Below are 20,766 nucleotides of genomic sequence, written 5' to 3'. Positions count from 1 at the left end.
GAGATGTAGACTGTAGCATGAGGATGTTTAATAATGTTGGAATAAATACGTAAGGAGGAAGAGGAGTACTAGATTTAGTGGGGTGATTGATCGCTTTGAGTTATGTGGATCTCTGATCACTGCTACACAACTGAAACTGGTATATTATTATATACCAATTATAATTGAAAAAAAATTTCATTGAATTGTTCAATGTAAATGCAAGCAACTAATTGTCTATTTTATTTCAATAAAGATGAAAAACAAAAACAAACAAACAAAAAACCACTATAGTGATAACCCTCATTTACTTAACATTTAATCATGTCTTTATAGTAATTTTAGGGTATTTCACTCATAGAAACTTTCATAATGCAACAGATTTCAATAGGCAACAGATTTAGCTAACATGAAAAGAAGCACCCTAGGTGCTAAAAGATTCTAATAAATGAAGTTGTTTGCTTATAATGGTTCTTGACCTTGGCTGAGCATTCTAATCACTTGCTAATTTTTTTTAATATACAGGCCCACTCACTAAATATTCTTATTGGTCTGGGGTACAGCCTAAGCATAAGTTTTTACAGCTACTAAGGTGATTCTAATATAGAACCAGGATCACGAACTGGTGCCTAGAGTCCCAATACCTCTACATCATGGCAACACATAATTATGTATCCAACTAATATATACACAGAACCTCTTAGAATTTCTAGGTGAGACCCAAACAGAGTCCCATATAAAATATCTTTGGCCCTGAACCTTCCAAACACTTGCAACTCAAAATGGAATCCACAATGAAACGGCACTGCTACTGCTTGCGAGGCTTGTTAGAAATGCAGAATCTCAGGCCCCACCCCAGACCTACAGAATTAGAATCTGCATTTTAACAAGATCCCCAGGTGACATGTATGACCAGTTTAAGAAGCAGTGTCCTTAGCTATTATCACAAATCTTGGACTTTGTCAGAGAGAATAACATTAGAGATTAGTCCTTTCTTAAGAATACATTCAGCCCTTATCTTGCTCGAATTGGGCCAGTCTTCTTACTGTTTCCAATTCTCTATGTTCACTAGAAGGCAGTAAAGCACAGCAGGGACCAGCTTGAGTTCTACAGGACTAAGCTGTATGACCTTGCGCAAATTACTTAACCTTTCTGTGCCTCAGTTTCTACATGTTAAAAATGAAAAATTACTGCACCTACTTTACGGAGTTCTTGTGATGATTAAATGTGTTAATAATACATTTAAAGTACTTGGATATAAGAAGTGCTGAACATGTGCAAGCAGCTGGCTACTATTATTAACTCTGATCTCACTGTTTCCCTTGCCAGTGGAAGCCTTCGCTCTTCTCAAATATCTATTCAAAATATCCCAATATCCTAGACTACATCAACCTCTTGTGAGTAACCCATAACATTCCACTCATTCAAATCAAGAAACGTTTCAGTCTGAGTACTAAAGTTTCAAAGGTAAATAAGACACAATATTTGCTCTCAAAAATCTTATATGCTAGTAGGTAACTGGTATATACAACTAAAATAAAATGTGCTAAATGCTATGTATATTATGAAAAATAAATGCTACGGAAAAAAGGGAAAATTTAGAAATTAGAAAACAAGGTTTGTACAGCAGTGGTTCTACCTATTTCTACTTTGAGAGACACATCTCCATCAGTAACAGTGGCTTCACTAGTGCAGTGATTCTCAACAAAGGGTAAAAGGTCAACCAGAATCTCGTTAGGTTGAGGAACATAACTTGAAAAAAAGAGAAATAACAAAAGATGAACCTAGAAATTTAGATGGAAGCCTATTATAAAGGGTTCCAAAAAGCTCGCTAAAGTCCTTTATTCTAATAAAATACTTTATTCCAATAAGGGAAATTAACATAAACTGGGAAATGCAATGTGCTAAATATCTTCACAAACATGTTATGTTATGACTAGCATCTTCTGACTTTCATTTTCTGCCAGTTTTATTGTTCTGAGAACTTTCACATGTTGATCTCATTCATCAGATATAAGTAGGCATTTACTATATGCCAGGCACTGTGACAGGCTTTAAGAATACAAAAAAGAGTCAGAGATGTTGCTTTCGTTAAGACGTTTATAAATGCAAGTAGTCAAATAAATGCAACGATGCCATAATATAAGTATACAGTGCAATACAGTGAGAGACAAAGGATGTGTTTGGGGAAATCTGGAAATGTATCACAAAAACGGTTAAGACTTGAACTGGCCCTTAAAGCAGAGTAGGGAGGAAAAGGATATGCAAACAGAGCTGTGAAAGCCTAGTCAAAGTATAGGCTGCTAGGGAAGGGTGACAGGAGATTAGATGATAAAGAAGATGAATAAGAGCAAGATGTTGAAGAGAACTGCCAGGCAATGGAATGCTGAGTTCACGAGGTATTGCTACAGGGCTTTTAGGCACAAGAGAAAAGAAACTGAATTGGCTTTAGAAGGATCAAATGGTCAGCTGAGAGAACTAGGAGACCATTACAATTGTATAGGCAAAAGATGAAGGCTTGAAAGCTATTTAAACAAATATCACGGTGATATTTAGGTATAAAAACTGATAAGACTCAATGACTAACTAGAGACGGGAAGGCAGGATAAGGGAAGGGAAACATCTAGCTCATAAGGTTGAGGCCCTAATCCAATATGACTGGCATCCATATAAGAAAAGGAAGAGACACCAGTAACACTCAGGCACACAGAGGAAAGGCCATGTGCATACACACGGCAAGAAGGCAGGTGTCCGCAAGCCAGGGAGAGAGGCCTTAGGAGAAATTAAATCTGTCAACACCTTAATCTTGGACTTCAAGCCCCTTGAAATGTGAGAAAATAAATCTCTGTTGTTTAAGCCACCCAGTCTGCGGTACTTTGTTACAGCAGCCCTAGCAGACTAACACACCAACATTGAAGGAGAAATACATTCCAAACATTCCTCTTACCTGGATATGCATATCTCTCTAACTTGCTGAGGTGTCAGAGCAAAAATAAAAAACTTCTCTTGAAATCGCTGAATACTGCTTTGAACTGGGGAGGGAAAAAAAAGAATATTCAAATAACAAAACCAAAAATATTAGTACTTGCAGTAAGCAGGTACTTTTGGTAGTCTGTCAAATTCTAAAATTTTTATAGTTAAAATAATCCAAAATAAAGAAGTACTAAACTGCAATCTTCTTGGAATCATGAAAGTCAAGTCACTCTAAAGCAGTTTCAATTTTAGACATTTATTATTCTTTATTCTAACACAATAATTACAATACTGGAAAAATATAACACAACCCTTCAAAATTACATTTCATCCATGACTATATAGTATCATCTAATGAAAATCTGATCAAGTCAAAAACTCTCTGCAGGAGAATTCTATCCAAGATTCAGGTGTTTTTCGAGTTTTTTGTTTTATTTTCTTTGCTGTGTTTTGTTTTCAATATTTCATATTCAACTATACTGATCATTCATACGAAAGAAAATTTAAAAGTTTAAAACTTCTAAGTTGATAGTTATTAAGATATATAACAATTATTTGCATACGAAAGATTATCTACTTAAAAAAATTACGTAATGAAATCATCCTTAATTTTATTATTAAAAATTGTAATATATTTAATTCACAAAGAACTTCAACAGGTACATACTGATGTATTATTCAATGGTGTTCTAGGGCTCATTAACACAAAACAAAAGCAAATATAGAGAACTCAAGTCTTCTGCTTCCTAACAAGTATATGCAAGAAAAGACGAAATGGCTCTTGTGTGTTACTGGCCAGTTTTCCTGGTCAGTTTTCCTGAGCATGAAGATAAATAAACGAAATGCCAGTCGAATATCCCTTCAAATCCACCATATCGAGAAGAAATATTAACATCTTGGGTAAAACAATCTTTTCTTTAAGCACAGGTAGTTTATTGTAGCAGTTACACTCCTAGAAATCATGTCATGAAAGTGGCTCAAATTTTCCCAGAACATTTAAAAAAGAAGGGAGAGGGATGCTGTTTATGATGAAGGCCTAAAAATGAAACAAAACTGTAAGTCATAAACATAACTAAAGGGCATGAAACACAAACACGGAACTACAACAATAAGTCACTCCATTTTTTCAATTCCCATTCACTCTTCAACTCTTGTGCAGATGTATTATTAACACACTTATTCACAAGAACTCCATGAGGTAGTTGCAGATTCCACTTTCCACTATCCATGGCTAAGGTCACCAATGACCTCTTAACTATCAAATTCAATAATCTATATTTGGAGATTAGAGGTAAACACACTGCATTTTCAATCTTAATGGTATGAGCACTCAGTCTTCCAGCCAGAAACTTCAAATGGTCTAACACAGAAGAAGGGAAAATGGGGCATATATTTAAAAAAGAAAAAAGAAAAAGAAAAAAACTCGCATAAATAATGGAAGACTAACCCCTAGCTTTGATGGAAGGGGGTAAAGTTCTTATAGATCAAACCCCAAGCAAAATAAATACAAAAAAAACTACCTAGTCACATCAAAACCAAACTACTAAAAACCAATGATGACTATAAAATCTTGAGAGCAGTCAGAGAAAAAACAAACAGTGCATACAAGGGAACAACAATATGAATAAAGGACGTGGTTCCATAGTGTAGAGTGAGCACGACTGCTTTACATGCAAAAGGTCCTGGGTTTGCGCCCCAGTGGAGCCACGGTCCATGTTCTATCGCCATGCCACCCTGAACAAGCCCAATGTCTTATCTCAGAAGCTAAGCAGGGTAGGGCTTGGTTAACACTTGGATGGGAAACCACCTAGAAAGACCAGGTGCTATAGGCATAAATAATAATTAGGAAAAAATATATATATATATATGAATATATATATGAATAAAGGCTGACTTCTTTTTAAAAACGTAGGCCAGAAGTCATCTTTAAATCGGTGAAAGGAAAAAACTGTCAACTGAAAATTCAATACCCTTCAAAAACAGGGTAAAATAATGACTTTTAGATAAGAGCTAAGAGAATTTGTTGAAAGCGGACATACAAGAAATGTAAAAAGAAATTATCAGGATTTTTAAAAAAAACTTCAAAACAAAAGTTTCAGGAATGAAAACCACCACAAACAGTAAATAAGTGGAAAAAGTAAAACAATATGCTGTTTTTATTTCTTTTAAAAGAAAACTATAGTAGCATTGAAAGGCAGTATTTATAACACAGGTAGAACTAAGAAATGACAAGAGCAAGGATAAGTATATGAAATTATCTACCCAACAGCTGCAATTCTTACTTCATTTTGATGACCTTAATTAACATAAATCTCCAGAGACAGATCCACTTTCGGTGCACCCAAAATGTCAGGTACCTACACCTGCAAAGCTGTGTGTAAGATCTTCAGTGAATTCACCAGCACAAATGCCAGTATTTGAGGTCCTCTCTGACTGGGGTCAACCTACTCAGAAAAGCACCCATAAACCATGAACTTTCTTGAAACTACAATGCTTCCATAGTCATGTATGCTACCATTTATGTACAATTTACAGAACTTGCAGCTTAATGTTAATAGTTTATATCATCATAGATATCTTTGCTGTATCTTTTATTTTTCTAAAAGTTTTGCTTTATCAATTATTTGCTGACAAATTTTTAGTCCAAAATATAATCCCAAATAATCATACCATTTCTATGGAAAAACAGATCTGTCTCATCACTATGTGCCATAACTAAATTCCAAGAACTTACAGAAACAAAAAATAATGCATATGGTAATAAAATCTAATATGTATTAATATTTACTGATAGTTTTTAGGTAGGACAATTTTATGACAGAACAGTAGCCAAAAGCTCACTAAACTCACCATAAGGTAAGTCTATTAGCTAGACTTTCATTTTAATTCAGATGAGGAAAAAGAATGGCAGGATATAAAGTAGAAGCATGCAGGTTTTGTGGTGTTTCTCCCCATTAGTTTCTCTAACACAGGACCAGAAAACCAATTCTACATAGATCCAATGAATGCTTTTTATGTTAACAGCAGCAAATGAAAAGGAAAAAGACCATGGCTCAGGGAAGGACATGAATCAGATATGAATTCGTTTAAACTCCTTCCTTTTTCAACAATCCTTCATAATGTAGATTCTATTTTACAAAAATGGCTGCAACATCTCCCATCATGCCCTTCTTATAATGTACTCTTGATACTCTTCTAATTAAGTAGTGGGGTCTGTATCATCCTCCCTTTGAACCTGAATAGCTCTTTGTGACTGCTTCAATCAGTAGCATATGGTATAAGTGACGCTATACAACCTGCAAGGCTAGATCGTAAAAGCACCATGCACTTCTTTCTTGCTCTCTGGGGACACTCACTCTCAGAACCTAGCTTTCATGCTATAAAGAAGACCAAACTAGACCACATGAAAAAGCCATATGTTGGTATTCTAGCTAACAGCCATGCTGAGTCCAAGCCAATAGGTAGCATAGCCACCAGATATGTTGAATGAAGATGCCTCCAGATGATCCCAGCTTCTAGCCATTAAGTCATCCCCGGTCTTTATACCTTCTCAGCTAAGATCCCAAATATGTTAGCACAGAGACAAGCCAAAAGAGATGGCAGAACATAAAAAGAGAAACAGGTAACTATTGATAGGACTAGCTGATAATATATGATTATGAGAGACTTTCCCTGTTATATTTCTATGTTTGAATTTTCAGTTACTAGCATAAATTACTTTGAAATTTGAAAAGAATCACAGGTGTTCATTTCATTAATGTTCTTTACAACAATATTTTATATATATTCTTATGCACAGACTGAATGTAGACAAATTTTTAAAATAGAAATATAATTCAAAAAGGATTTTATCTTCAAAATAAATTCTTAAGAAAAAAATCAAAAAGATGAGAAAGACTGCATGTGAGAGCAAATCCAAATAGCTACTTAAGTGAAGAGGACAGAGATTTGGGTTAGTTTTTAGATTGGGGGATTATCCGTTTATTACAGTATAACCTTAGCTACAGGAAACCTCCTTAAGTACTGTGTACACTCCTGTTTTCTGAATGATATTCTGTCATTTTAAATGCTAAAATATTTTTATTTTAACCATTCTAAATAAAAATAATTCCAACCTGCAAACTATATAATAATGTTATCTTCTTAAACAATATATTCACCATGGTTGTTTTTTGGGGTTTGTTTTCTTTTTTTTTTTTTTAGCATCAATACATGTGCCATGCTGTAACTGTGATTCCCTCAATACTGAATGATTATTGGTCTCACTATCCTAAGAGATTTTGGAATAACATTTTTGATCTCTTGTGTTTTTTCTAGCACGGCTCTTTCAGTCTCTCCCATGCTGTCAATTAATTCCTATTCAACAATATATTGATGGCTTAGAAATTATCTAGTCAATTGTATATAAAATCAAGACTATACAGATTGGCTTGCAGTTCTGAAGAATATGTGCTCTGCAATATGGATTTGGCATCTCTTTTTGACTCCTGAGGATTTTGAATTCTTAGTTCCCAAATGTAAACAGTTGTCTGCATGGTAGTGTTTCAAATAAACAAATTTTCCCAGAATTTTTATTTTTAGAAATATTTTCAATGTCATAAAACCAAATCAAAACTTAACGGAACTTCTGAATGTCATATTATACTGCCTTTGACATCATGACACTAAAAATTTTCAGTTAAAGGTCATTACTGGAAATTATTATATTTTTCTACTTTTATATGGCAGACTATATGGTACTATACTGATTTTTTAACTTTCTACCTCGAAGTCTAAAATAGCATTTCTTAAGATCAGTGTTTTATCGATCAGACATACTAAGACTGTATATATTAAGAAATTTTTCCTTTTCTCTTTAGGGATAACAAGGCAAAATAAGGAAATGTTCATAAAAACAATGATAGGCAGGACTTCTGAAAAACAAATAAATGAATAGCTTTTCAGCTTAGGGGTAAAAAGTTATTTTATAAGCCCCGAGGTTATATATATTTTTTACCTTCTAATTATGAGCAAAAGGCAGATTTTTCTAAGCCACTCTTCTACACAAAATACCTTTGGCATTTTTTTATCTAAGCCAAATGAGATACAGAAGTTTTATTTTAGTAAACTTATAAAAAGCCTACTACTTTTCTTTAACTTTATTGAAGTTAATGAAAGAGAAACTCTATGAGGAATATAGAAAAGAAGGAAAATTTCTATTCCTATTTCTGAACAAAGCAGGAAAGGAGGAAAGAAAAGCAGGAAGCCTCACAGAGTTCACTCCTTGGTGCATCACAAGCAGAGAAACACACTGTTACATCTCTCAGGTCTAGTCTTCTCTCCGGACATTCAACCCTACCTCTGAACAGCTGATGGGTGTTAAAAAGCTAAAAAACGTGTGACAAACTCCCTGTGCCATATCAAAAAAAAAATTAAGAAAAATAGGTTCATTTCTTAGGAAAGTACTTTAAAAGGTATAGTAAACAGAAACTAAGTCTTTGTAAAAATATCAAAAGTATCAAAACACAGAATCACAAGCAAGATGATTTGTGTTCCCATATGCACAGAAGAAATTTGAGTTCTAAGCCATAAGAACATGAATGATGAATCAACAGTTATATTAGGTTTTAGTCATGGTTGCCAATAAATGGATTTCTCTAACACTTACCTAAACTCGTAGGCTTGATGAGAACATCAAGAACGTCATAAAAGGGCAAGTTTTTTAACTGCACATCAGGATGGACAGGAGGAATGGGAGGAGATGGCTGCTGCATCTCAAATGTGGGCTTAGTATCTTGAAGCAACACAGAACCAACAGGAGAGGACGGTGAGTGAGGTGTAACTGAAGTGGAAGGCAACGCGTGGATCCCAGCCACGGTCAAGTCAGGTTCTACAGGTGATGAGCTACCATCCAAATTGAAAACCGATGATTTGATTGTGGATAAATCAGAAAGTCCTTCAAGAGTCCGTGGGTATCGGCGTCTATACAACTCTCGGATTTTAATCTGAACCGCAGGGCTGCAGCCGCTCTTCAATAAATGCAACGCCCTCATCAGGAGGTCATGCTTGCGTCCACTTTTATTCCGCCCAGCAAAGCCTAGTAACACTTGTAGTTCAGAAACCCTAAAACTAGAAACCATATTCTAAAACAAAAGGAAAAAAAAAAAGACATAAGCAAATAGTCACCCTTAAGAATATAAAAGCCCTATTTAAAATATACTATAAAATCTGATTTTTCCCACATTCTATCAACTGGCATGTGCCAGTAACCAGCATTTCCACTGGTTACTGGCACATGCCAGTTGTTAGAATCATTCCTGTTTATGCTGCTACCCCAAACCCTACCAAATTACAATCAAGTTATGGTGTTAATTATGTTTTGTTGTACTCTTTTTTTTGGGTAGTCTACTGGTTTCTATTAACACCCCATTATCTGATTGCTCAAGTGAAAACCCATATCTGCTTTTGACCATGAAATTTATAACCAATGAAAATATCTTTTCAAAACTAAGTACTACCAATACATATTGTTTGTTACAGTATTATCATGAATGAATCAACCAAAGAATTACATTTTTTACAATACTATATGCATAACTTCTGAGGCTAAGTAGTAAATCTACAAAATCAAGAGACTTATGATCCAAAATTCAATGAATTTTTCACCTCAACTCAAATATTAAGAAACAGAAAATATACAAAAATATTTTTAAAAATTAAAGCTAAAAATTCATATATCTTCTTTAGCTGTCAAATTTCTCAAATGACTGAAGTTTCCGGGTGAGTATCCAATGAGAAAATGACCTTTCAAAAGCAAGGAAACAAGTGGTCACAAATCTCAAAGGACAAGGTTCTTTCTAAGCCACTCTCTACTGACTTGTTCTTAGGTGTAAAATGAAGGTAACAAGCAATTCCTGCTTCAAATCCCACCATCTATTTATTCAACAAACCCTAACATATACTTTTAACCACTTGCTGATTCAGAAATCCACCTTAACGATTTTTCAGTCAATTCTGAACTTGGAGGTAACCCACACTTGGGTCAGATTTGTTCACATGCGTACTGTCCAGTCAGAGTGTGACCTAGAGCTTACCAAATGTCCTTTCAAAAACATACCCTTTCAGAAAGCAACCTGAAGAAACTTCCCTCAGTCTACCTCCTCAGTGCCGCACACTCCACAGCTACCTGGGATTCCTTCTCAACCTGGTAGGTATGCAAGGGCAATACCTATAGCTGGCAATGATTCATCAAACATAATTCCTCCGTTCTGCACTTTTAAGTCTCATTGATAGCCTAGAAGCCATTGTTAAAACTCTTTTTGGCTTATAAATAGTTGTCAAGAATAATACTTACTAGTTTTCTAAACTGAAAACAATTTTAAATATGACAAATACAGCTGCATATACAAGCTATATCATAATTCTACTACATACACTATATGCATCCATATTTCATACTGTACAAGTCAGAGTTGTACAGTATTAAAAGTTGTAGCCTTAGCCACCATTTTTTATACTCTCGATCAGCGCTGTCCAATAGAAATAAGAATCATATACATAATTCTAAATCTTCTAGTAGCCACATTCAAACAAATTAATCTTGATAATATGCTTTATTTAACCCAGTATGTCGAAAGTATTATTTCAACATGTAAACAACTTTTATAATTTAAAAATCAACAATTTTTTTAAAGTGTCAATGAGATTTTTTTCCATACTAAGTTTTCACTATCCAGTGTGCATTTTACACTTAGAGCACTTCTTGATTTGAACTAATCACATTTCACGTGCGTAAGAACCACATATGGCTAGTAAACTACCACAGTGGAGCTCTAAACAACACTCTTATAGCAAGATGTATCACAATGCCATGGTCATACTTTAACTCTCTTCATTTCCTCCATATATTAAGATGGAGATCTTTTTTATCTTACCCTTATGCTATGGACCACAAAGATAAAAAAAATAAAAACAAAGATGGAAAACAAAATTCTTGGCCAAACTCATAACAAGCCCATTACAGTTTACTCAAGGTTTCATGCATAAAAAGGACTATGTAGCTTTCAGGACTAAGTGTCTTCCCAAGCAAGAAAAGCAATGCATCTTCCCCGAAGCCCCCAATCCTAGTAAATACTTCAACTGAAGTTTGCTTATATTATAATAATCTAAGCAACATTAAATCATGGAGAACACGAACACCAACCAAAAAAAGGCATACATAAACAAGGTATTTGTGATTCTTTCTAAAGAAATGGAATACATTACTTTGCTTCCCTCCTTCCAGGTATTTTCAGATATTCTTTAACGAAACCTGTTTTACAGAAAGGAGGCAAGAGAACACCAAGTCATCATAAGCTTGGCTCTCAAAATGGAATTCCTAGGAGGTCTCAATTCACTTATTTCCAATGGTAACTTCATCTGGCAAAGAATGCTAATAAAAATGGCTTCATCAGCTATTGTAAATATCCAAACAAAAGGGAAGAGATAAGGGCTTAGAACTATAAATGTGAGATAACAAGATTCTGAGCAAAAAAGAAATCCCCTGGTTTGAAGAAAGGACAAAGGAAACAACAGCAGACAAGACAGACAGTCTTTGCATTGCAAAAATGCTGCCAAGATAAAGTACTGCTAGGCACTTCTGAAGATGATGGCAAGTCCTGCCAAAGATGATGGCTTAGAGTGTCAATGGTGTCCTGTGGAAAACTTCACAACAGCAATAAGGAGTTGTATGTAGGTCAAGTCTTAGCATCAAAACTCAGGACCTTGGGAAAGTCACTTCATCCTTCTGGTCATCAATATCTGTTTAAAAACAAACAACAACAAAAACTAACCTTTATTTAGCATTTAGGATATTCCCTATTCCCTAAGGAGCTTATTAAGTCAAATTCTTTGACTGTTTTTCCTGGCAAACCTTGGTGGATCCCATTCTTCTTAAAGTGATGCTTATTTTTTTTTGACTCCATCTTCAATGAAGTTTCAGCTGTCACCAGGTAAGGTGAGCCAGCTATGAATACTATACAAAGAATGGATTTCAGCTATTGCTCTCCACTAACATCTATCTTTAGTATAGTTTTTTAAGTAGATTTTATCCAGTCCATCCTGCTGCCTACCCAAATCTGCCCTCTAATATGATTGCTGTATGCTCTACGCAGAGGAATTTCTCAATAAATGCTTGCTGACTTTAAGGAAATTCTATGAACTACAGAGAAATAGGCTGTCATGACTGATTTTTTAAAAAGATACACGATCTGGATTTCAAAAGAAAAGCTAATATCAATTAAGACTAGGAATTTAAATAAACCTTGTTTCTTTATCAAATTTAAGTAACACCAACTTACAAAAAATTTTAAAGCTAGGACATTATGTAATTGGAACATTATATATAGCAGTGAAGGCAAGTTGAAGGTACTAACTACATTTATAAAACGACTTATCAAATAAGTAAATATGATAGTTATATGTGATCGCTAATGAGTAAAATATTTGAGACTACTCTTCAACTCTTAAACATGAGAGAGAAATTTCCAAACACAGCCCGGAATTTGGGGAAGGTCTAACACAAACTTTGTAGATCCTCCATCTGCTATCATGTATCATATGAAGTAGAAAGAGAAGTTGCTGAAGAAAACTGATAAATCACATTATTAATATTGCCTATCCCAATTACATTAAAACAATCTACATCTTCCTTTATAAGCAGAAATGAATAAAGAAAAACCATCAAATATGCTATCAAAAGGAGTGACCAGGCTGATGCCATAAGAGAAACTGTGACAATTTAGAAAGATTCTCTAATTCCTAACTACTACTCATTTAATAGGTCATAGGAAGCCCCAGTTCCTGGCCCTCCATTCCTGTGAAATTACATATTCACTATAATTAAATCCTCTTTTACTTGATACACCTTATCAAGTAAAAGAGGATTTAATTATAGTGAATATAATTATATTATATTCCTTACAACACATTGATAAAATAACTCCTTGGCTAAAGAAATCAAAATTGAAAGTCAACTATGAAAAGAAACAACAGAGAATATTTACTACCCTTCGAAATCTATAAAACCAAAGTTTGAGAGAACATCACCCTAAATGCTTCCATTATTATAAACAAGATTAAAAATAAGTTTGTAAGCAAAAAAGTAAAGTGGTCCCTTGGGATCTGAGAATGACTGGTTCCAGGAACCACACCCCCGACATATACCAAAATCCAGAGGTGTGAAACTCATGGATCTGGAAGGCTGACTGTAACAACAAAATAAACACATATCCTCAAATAGAGTGAAGAACTTAAAAATAAAAGAACACATGAATTAGAAAGCAAAAAGCAGAAAAGTCTATAAAGGCAGGCTCCAAAAAGGGAATGAAAACAGTCTTGAGAATGAGAAAAGGAATATAAAGACCACAAATATTAAGGAAATTTCTTTAAACCAAAAACGTTCTAATTAAAGATACCGACAAAAGTTATTTCCTAGAAAAATATAAATTACTCAATCTGATTCAAGACCAAGAGATTATCTTTACCCCTCTACACTTTCAAAGGCATCTACCCAGACAAGACAGCTTAATGAATAAATTTTATTAAGCCTTCAAAAAGAAAAAGATGTAATTCTGTTCCTTAAACTGTCAAGAGACTAAAAGTCAGTCAAATACATGTTAGAAGACAAACATGGAAAAATCTGTTGAACACAAAACACAAAATTTTTAAAATATGCAAATCATTATTTTTCAAATGTCAGCAAGGAGTCCATTCATCCAATGAAAATCTTAAGCAAAAGACGGATGAAACCGGGGGCCTAGTATTTCCCAATGTGGATCATAGGAGCCTTTTTGTAACACATCAATGTTTCCTGTGAGTAAAGACATAAAATTCCTCGATGTACCCAAATATAGTTTAATCTAGGAAAATAAAAATGGTTTAACACAAACTTAGTATATTATCTGGTCAGGATGATCTCTATTCTTATAGTCACATACTGATATATTTATGAATAAAATTATACAATGTATGAGATTTCCTTTAAAATCATTTCCTTTAAAATCATAAGCAATCTTAAGAAGAACAAAGCTAGAGGCATCATGCTCCCTGATTTCAAACTATATTACAAAGCTACAGTAATCAAAACAGTAAGCTATTGGCATAAAAAAGACATGAAGATCAATGGAAAAGAATAGAGAACCCAGAAATAAACCCATACATATATGGTCAATTAATTTATGACAAAGGAGCCAAGAATATACAATGGAGAAAGAATAGTCTCTTCAATAAATGATACTGGGAAACTAGACAGCCACATGCAAAATAATGAAACTGGATGATTATCTTACACCATACACAGAAATTAACTAAAAATGGATAGAAGACTTGAACATAAGACCTGAAACCATAAAATCCCTAGAAGAAAACACAGGCATTAATAAGCTCCATATAACATAGGTCTTGGCAAAGATTTTTTGAACCTGACATCAAAAGCAGCAGCAACAACAACAAACAAGTGGGACTACATTAAACTAAAAAGCTTCTGCATGGCAAAAGAAACCAGCAACAAAACGAAAAGGTAACTTACTGAATGGGAGAAAATATTTTCAGATTGTATATCTGACAAGGGGTTAATATCCAAAATAAAGAACTCAACAACCCAAAGTAAAAAAAAAAAACCAATTAAAAAAATAGGCAGAAGATATGAATAGGTATTTTCCAAAGATGTCATAAAGATGGCCAACGAGTACATGAAAAGATGGCCAACATCACTAATGCAAATCAAAACTTATATATATCACCTCATACCTGTCAGAATGGCTATGAATCAGAAAGATGAGAAATGCAAATAAAAACTTCTAGATATCACCTCATACCTGTCAGAATGGCTATGAACCAGAAAGACGAGAAATAAAAAGGATTAAGGAATATATGTTACTAAATAAATAAAATACATAACATGGCAGGTGGTGGTGAATACAATGAACAAAAATAAAGGAGGAAAAGGAAACAGGTAGTGAAGAGGTAAAAAATCTGCAATTTGAAAGAGGGAAAGTCTCACTGAGAAGGAAACTTGAGTAACTGAAAGAGTAAGAAAGCACCGAATGGATCCTGAAAGAAAGGCATTCCAAAGCACAGGACATAACAGGAGCGAAAGTCCTGAGAAGGAAAGCATACCTCACACATTGAAGGGAAAGTAAAAAGCCCATCAACTGCTGAACAGAGTAATAAAGAGGAATGAGTATTAAGACAGTAGAATGATGAGCAATGAAAATAATAAACTTGAAGAGGGAGGTCATCAGCCAAAACAAACATTTACTGTATAAAACTATCAAATTTGTGAGGCAAGAAAATATAGAACAAAAATGTTGGGCAATAATGACATGCAATAAATTGGTAGAGTGGTGAACACTTTACATACAGTATTCTATAGGTGAGAAAGGAAAAGAGTAATTTTAGACTTACATGCATGTATTAAAACCAAAAAATTCATGAACACCTCAAGAGTTTTAATTGAAAAAGTATATAATTTCACAACTAGTAAATGGGGAAAACATGAGAATGAGAAAAGGGAAAAAAAAAATCTACCCCAAAACTGGCAAGAAAATGAAGAGACAAACACAGAAAAAGTACGACAGCACAAAATGAAGGGGTAAAAATAAATGCAAATACATATTTACAACAAATAAAATTTTCCAACAAATAAAAATGAAATAAACTCTCCAATTAAAAGACTGAGATTGAGGATATTGCTACAGAAACCGCACACATAAAAAAGAACACAGGAATACTAAGAGCAACTCTACACACACGAGTTTGGCAACGTGGATGAAAATGACCAATTTCTTGAAAAATATAAACCACCAAAACTTACCAAATATGAAAGAGAAAAATTTAATATCTAACTACTCAGAAAATTTAATTCATAATTTTTAAAACTCTCCAAAAAGAAATGAGCAGGCCCAGAACATTTTACAGAATTCTACCCAAAATTTAAAGAATTAACACCAATTCTATATGATTTCTTCCAAAAAATAAGAGAATATTTCCAAATTCATTTTATAAAGCTAGTATTACTGATACCAAATCCAAACACAGTACAAAAAACAAAACTACAATCAATTTCCCTCATGAATATAAATGCTAAAATACTTAAAATATTAGCAAATAGAATTCAGCAATCTTTTAAAAAAAGCTATTCGCCATGACCAAGTGTGGTTTATTCCAAGGATGAAGGCTGGTTCAATATTTGAAATCAATGTAGTACACCTTACTAAGAGCTAAAAAAGAAAAATTGCATGATCATATCAATCAATGCAGAAAAGGCATCTGACAAATTCAACACCCACTCTTGATAAAAATTCTCAGAAGAACAAAAATAGAGAACTTCCTCAACTTAATAGAGAGTCCCTATAAAAAAATCTAGAGCTAACATACTTAATGGTGAAAGACTGAATCCTTGCCTCTAAAACTGTAAATGAGGCAAAGATGTCTACTCTCACCATTCTCAATCAGTATAGTGTTGGAAGTTCTAGCTTGTGTGAAAAGACAAGAAAAGGAAATAAAAGGCATATACTTGAGAGGAGGCTCCCTGTATTTGCAGATTCCAGCGAATCAACAAAACAACTCCTAGAGTAACAATTTAACAAGGCTGCGGGATACAAGACCAATACACAATACCAATCATATCTTTATATACTAAGAACATGTGGAAACAAGTTAAAAAACATAATACTATTTATAATCGCTCCAAAGAAAATAAAAATCTCTATGTTTTAAGACATAACGAAACATCTACTTGTATGGTGAAAACTATAAAACACTAATGGAAGTCTAAGAAGATCTAAATAAATGGATTCTTCATGGATTTGAAGATTCAACAAAGCTAACATCAATTTTCCCAAAACATATACACAGATTTGACACAATTCCTACTCAAATCCCACCAAGACTTTTAACAGATATAACATTATTCTAAAGTTTATATGGAAAGGCAAAGGAACTAGAAAAGCAAAAACAATTTTGAAAAAGAATAGAGAAGAATCAGTATATCACATTTCACAATTTAGCTCAGTAACCAACACTCTGTGGTATCAGCAGAGCAAGAGACACATAGGTCGACCCAGAAATAGACCTACACAAACAAAGAACCCAGAAATAGACCTATACAAATATGCCCAAACAGTTTTTGACAAAGGTGCAAAAGTAACTCAATGGAGGAAAGACAGCCTTTCAACAAATAGTGCTGGAGCAACTGCATACCCATAGACAAAAAAACTGAGCTTCTACCTAAGTTTCACATTTTATACAAGAATAAACTCCAAATGGATCACAGACTTAAGTATTAGAACAAATGATAAAACTTTTAGGAAATAACATAGGAGAAAATCTTTAGGATCTAGGGCAAGGCAAAGAGCTCTTAGACTTGACTGCTCAAAGCAAGATCCACAAAAGGAAAAATGATACATTGGACTTCATCAATATTAAAAACCTGTGCTCTGCAAGACCCTGTTAAAAGGATGAAAAGACAATCAACAGTCTTGGAGAAAATATTTATTTACAAAGCATATATCCAACAAATGACTAGTTATCTAGAATATATCTAGAATTCTCAAAACTCAACAGAAAAAAATCCAATTAGAAAAAGGACAAAAGACATGAAGAGACATTTCATCAGTGGGGATATACAGATGAAAAGCTAAGTACATAAAAATATCCTCAGTATCATTAGTCACTAGGGAAATGCAAATTAAAATCTTACTGAGATATCACTAGATACATACCAGAATGGCTAAAATGAAAAACAGTAATAACACCAAATGCTGGCGAAGATGCAGAGAAACTGGATCACTCCATACATTGCTGGTAGGAACGTAAAATGGCACAGCCACTCTGGAAAACAGTTTGGCAAGTTCTTAAAAACTATATATACAATAACCATACAACCCAGTAAGTACACTCCTGGGTATTTATCCCAGAGAAATGAAAACTTAGGTACACACAAAAAAACTATGCACAAATCTTTAAAGCACTTTTATTTGTAACAGCCAAAAACTGTAAACAACCCAGATGCCTTAAACAGGTAAATGGTTAAACAAATCCATACTATGGAATACTACTCAGCAATACAAAGGGATGAGCTATTGATGCATATAATAACATGGATAAATTTCCAGAGAATTATGCTGAGTGGAAAAAAAAAAGAAAAACAAAATGTGACATACTGTATGATTCCACTCACACAACATTCTTGAAAAAAGCAAAATCATAAAAATGAAAAACAGATGACTGGGTCCCAGAGATTAAGGAGAGAGAAAGAAGTGGATGTTGGCTATAAAAATGATAATATAAGTAAGGAGTCCTTGTGGTGATGGAAAAGGTCTGTATCTTGATTGTGTCAATGACAATATCCTGGTTGTGATAGGGTACTACAGTTTTGCAAGATGTTACCACTGGGGGAAACTGGGTAAAAGATACATGGGCTATCTCTCTACTATTTCTTAGAACTGTGAGTGAATTGACAATTATCTCAATAAAAAGTTTAATTTAAAATTGCGAAGACCAAAACTATCAGAGCCAATTAATTTTCTTAAGTTCGATAACATGATATTCACGAGAGGCAAAACTAATATGTAGAGGGAGGGTGAATTTTTTAAAACAGCCAAAATTAGCTGACCAAAAGAAAACAGTATAGGTATGGAAATATCAAACGGCAGTATGTAATACAAAAAATATTCCTAGATATAAAGAAATCACTACAGAGAGTAATAATAGTTTTAATTCAATGAAAAAATATAACAAATTTAAACTTTCATATACTAGTAACAATTTAAAAATATATTTAAAAAACTGACAGAACTACAGGGAAAAAACCAACCATTCTAATAAAAGATTAACATTCTCTCTCTAAAAACATAAAGATATATGATTTGAACAGCAGAATTAACAAGCCTGTTTACTGGACATATATAAATCTTTGCACCAACAACTGGAAAATACACATTCTCTTCAAGTACAAACAATATTTATTTAAAAAAATGACAACATACTCTCAAAAGATACCAAAGGATTGATACCATACAGACCATGCTGCCTAAACACAATACAAATGAATAACTAAAGGATCTCCCATGTTTGGAAATAAAACTTTCAATGACTGATAAAGAATTCACAGTGGAAAATAGAAAAATAGCCACAAGTGAAAATACTACACATCAAAACTTGTGTGATGCAGTAAAAGCGATACACAGAAATTCATGGTCTTAAATGCCTATATTAAAATGATAAAAATTAATAAGCAAAGCAGCTAACTTAAGAAATTAGAAGAACAGAAATAAACCCAAAAGAAGTAAAAGGAGGGAAATGAGCAGAAATAGTGAAATGGGGGAAGGATACATTAAAGAGCAAAAAAAAGACAAAAACTTGATTCTTTGAAGTCTTTAAAAAATTGCCAAACTTTTAGCTTTTAAAACTGATCAAAAATGGCTTAAAAAAAAAAAGATAAAAGGGACATTACCTACAAATACTACAAAATTAGAGATTAACGAATTAATGCTATAAATTCGAGAACATGGATAAAATGGACAATTTTTTATTAAAGTATAATCTACCAAAAATTGGTTTGAAAATTGAAGATACAAACAATCCTATAACCAAAGCAATTCAATCGGTAGTTAAGAAGTGTCCCACAAAGAAAAAAAACCAGTAACAATTTTACAAGGGAGATCCAAACACTTAAGAAACGCAGCATTCTAATCTCATATCAACTCTTCCAGAAGAGAAAAAGTATATACCTTTTAAATGACAGGTCAATATTACTCATTAGAGGCAAAAATTGTGAATTAACTAGCTTCAAACTGAATCCAATAATGAAAAAAAAAAAGGAGACAGATCAGGGTTGACTTTATATTTGGAAAAAAAGGTTGATTTAAATATCGGAATATCAATCAGTGTATTTCATTATGTTAACAGGTTACAGAAGGAAAACATTAACAGGAGTTCACGAAATAAAAACTACGATCCTCTCAAAAGATGCAAAAAAGGTTTCTGATAAAATTCAACATCCTTTTTTTTTTTTTAAATTAGCAAACTAGTAACAGAAACATCCTTAACCTGAAAAGATTATCTACAATAAACCTACAGCAAGCATCATACTTAACTGTGAAACTTTGAAAGTATTTCCTTTAAAATCAGGAACAAGATCAGGATGCCCCCATCACCGCTTCTATTCAACATTGTACTGGAGATCCTAGCCAGCACATTAAGACAAGAAAAGAAAGAAAAAAAAAGCATAAGAATTGGAAAAGAGGACACAAAGAGGTCATTATTTACAGATTGGTCTGTCTACACAGAAAATCCAAAAGAATTTATAGATAATTTATCACAATTAGGAGTACAGCAAGGTTGTTACACAAAGTCAAATCTTACTTATATACACCAGCAGGGTAGAAAATATAATTATAAAAAAGAGGTCATTTATGATTTGATACAAAAATAAGGTACCTAGAAATAAATCTAACAAAATATTTGCAATAGTTTAGTTGAAGAAAATTCTAAAACTTTGAGAGACACTGTAAAAGACCTAAGTAAATGGAATAATGATGTTCATGGTCAAGAAAACTTAACAAAAATGTTCAATCTCTCCAAACTGGTTTACAGATTCAATGCATTTCCCATCAAAATCCCAAAAGAGGGGGTGGGAGGGTGTGTATGTGTGTGTCTATGTAACTTAAAAAGATAATTCCAAAATTATATGGAGAAGCAAACAGCCAAGAAGTTCTTTGAAGAACTACTAGGCAGGAGAACTTGGCCTGCTTCCATGTCCCCCAATGATTGACTAGACTGTTTCAAACCAAC

General features: G+C 33.6%; 1 protein-coding gene across 9 annotated transcripts in view; it reads right to left on the bottom strand.

The window, feature by feature from the left end:
- The window catches only part of PIAS2 (protein inhibitor of activated STAT 2), a 69,988-nt gene that overhangs the window by 34,392 nt on the left and 14,830 nt on the right, over window positions 1–20,766 (bottom strand). For 3 of the 9 annotated variants that reach the window (XM_023531327.1, XM_023531333.1, XM_023531338.1), the window contains exons 1-3: window positions 17,694–17,774; window positions 8,600–9,074; window positions 2,927–3,011 (exon numbers count right to left, since the gene is read on the bottom strand). In XM_023531327.1, coding sequence (XP_023387095.1) covers window positions 2,927–3,011; window positions 8,600–9,071 — 557 coding nt within the window. In that variant the 5' untranslated portion in view covers window positions 9,072–9,074; window positions 17,694–17,774. Of the gene's footprint in view, window positions 1–2,926; window positions 3,012–8,599; window positions 9,075–11,693; window positions 11,731–17,693; window positions 17,778–20,766 lie in introns of those variants that run through there. The other 6 variants (XM_023531306.1, XM_023531293.1, XM_011361071.2 and 3 more) reach the window with 6 other exon arrangements.

This window comes from Pteropus vampyrus, unplaced genomic scaffold (genome assembly GCF_000151845.1).
Source record: "Pteropus vampyrus isolate Shadow unplaced genomic scaffold, Pvam_2.0 Scaffold3, whole genome shotgun sequence".
NCBI lineage: Eukaryota > Metazoa > Chordata > Mammalia > Chiroptera > Pteropodidae > Pteropus > Pteropus vampyrus.
Note: the sequence above shows the minus strand (reverse complement) of the source record. Positions and strands in the feature narration are given on the sequence as shown.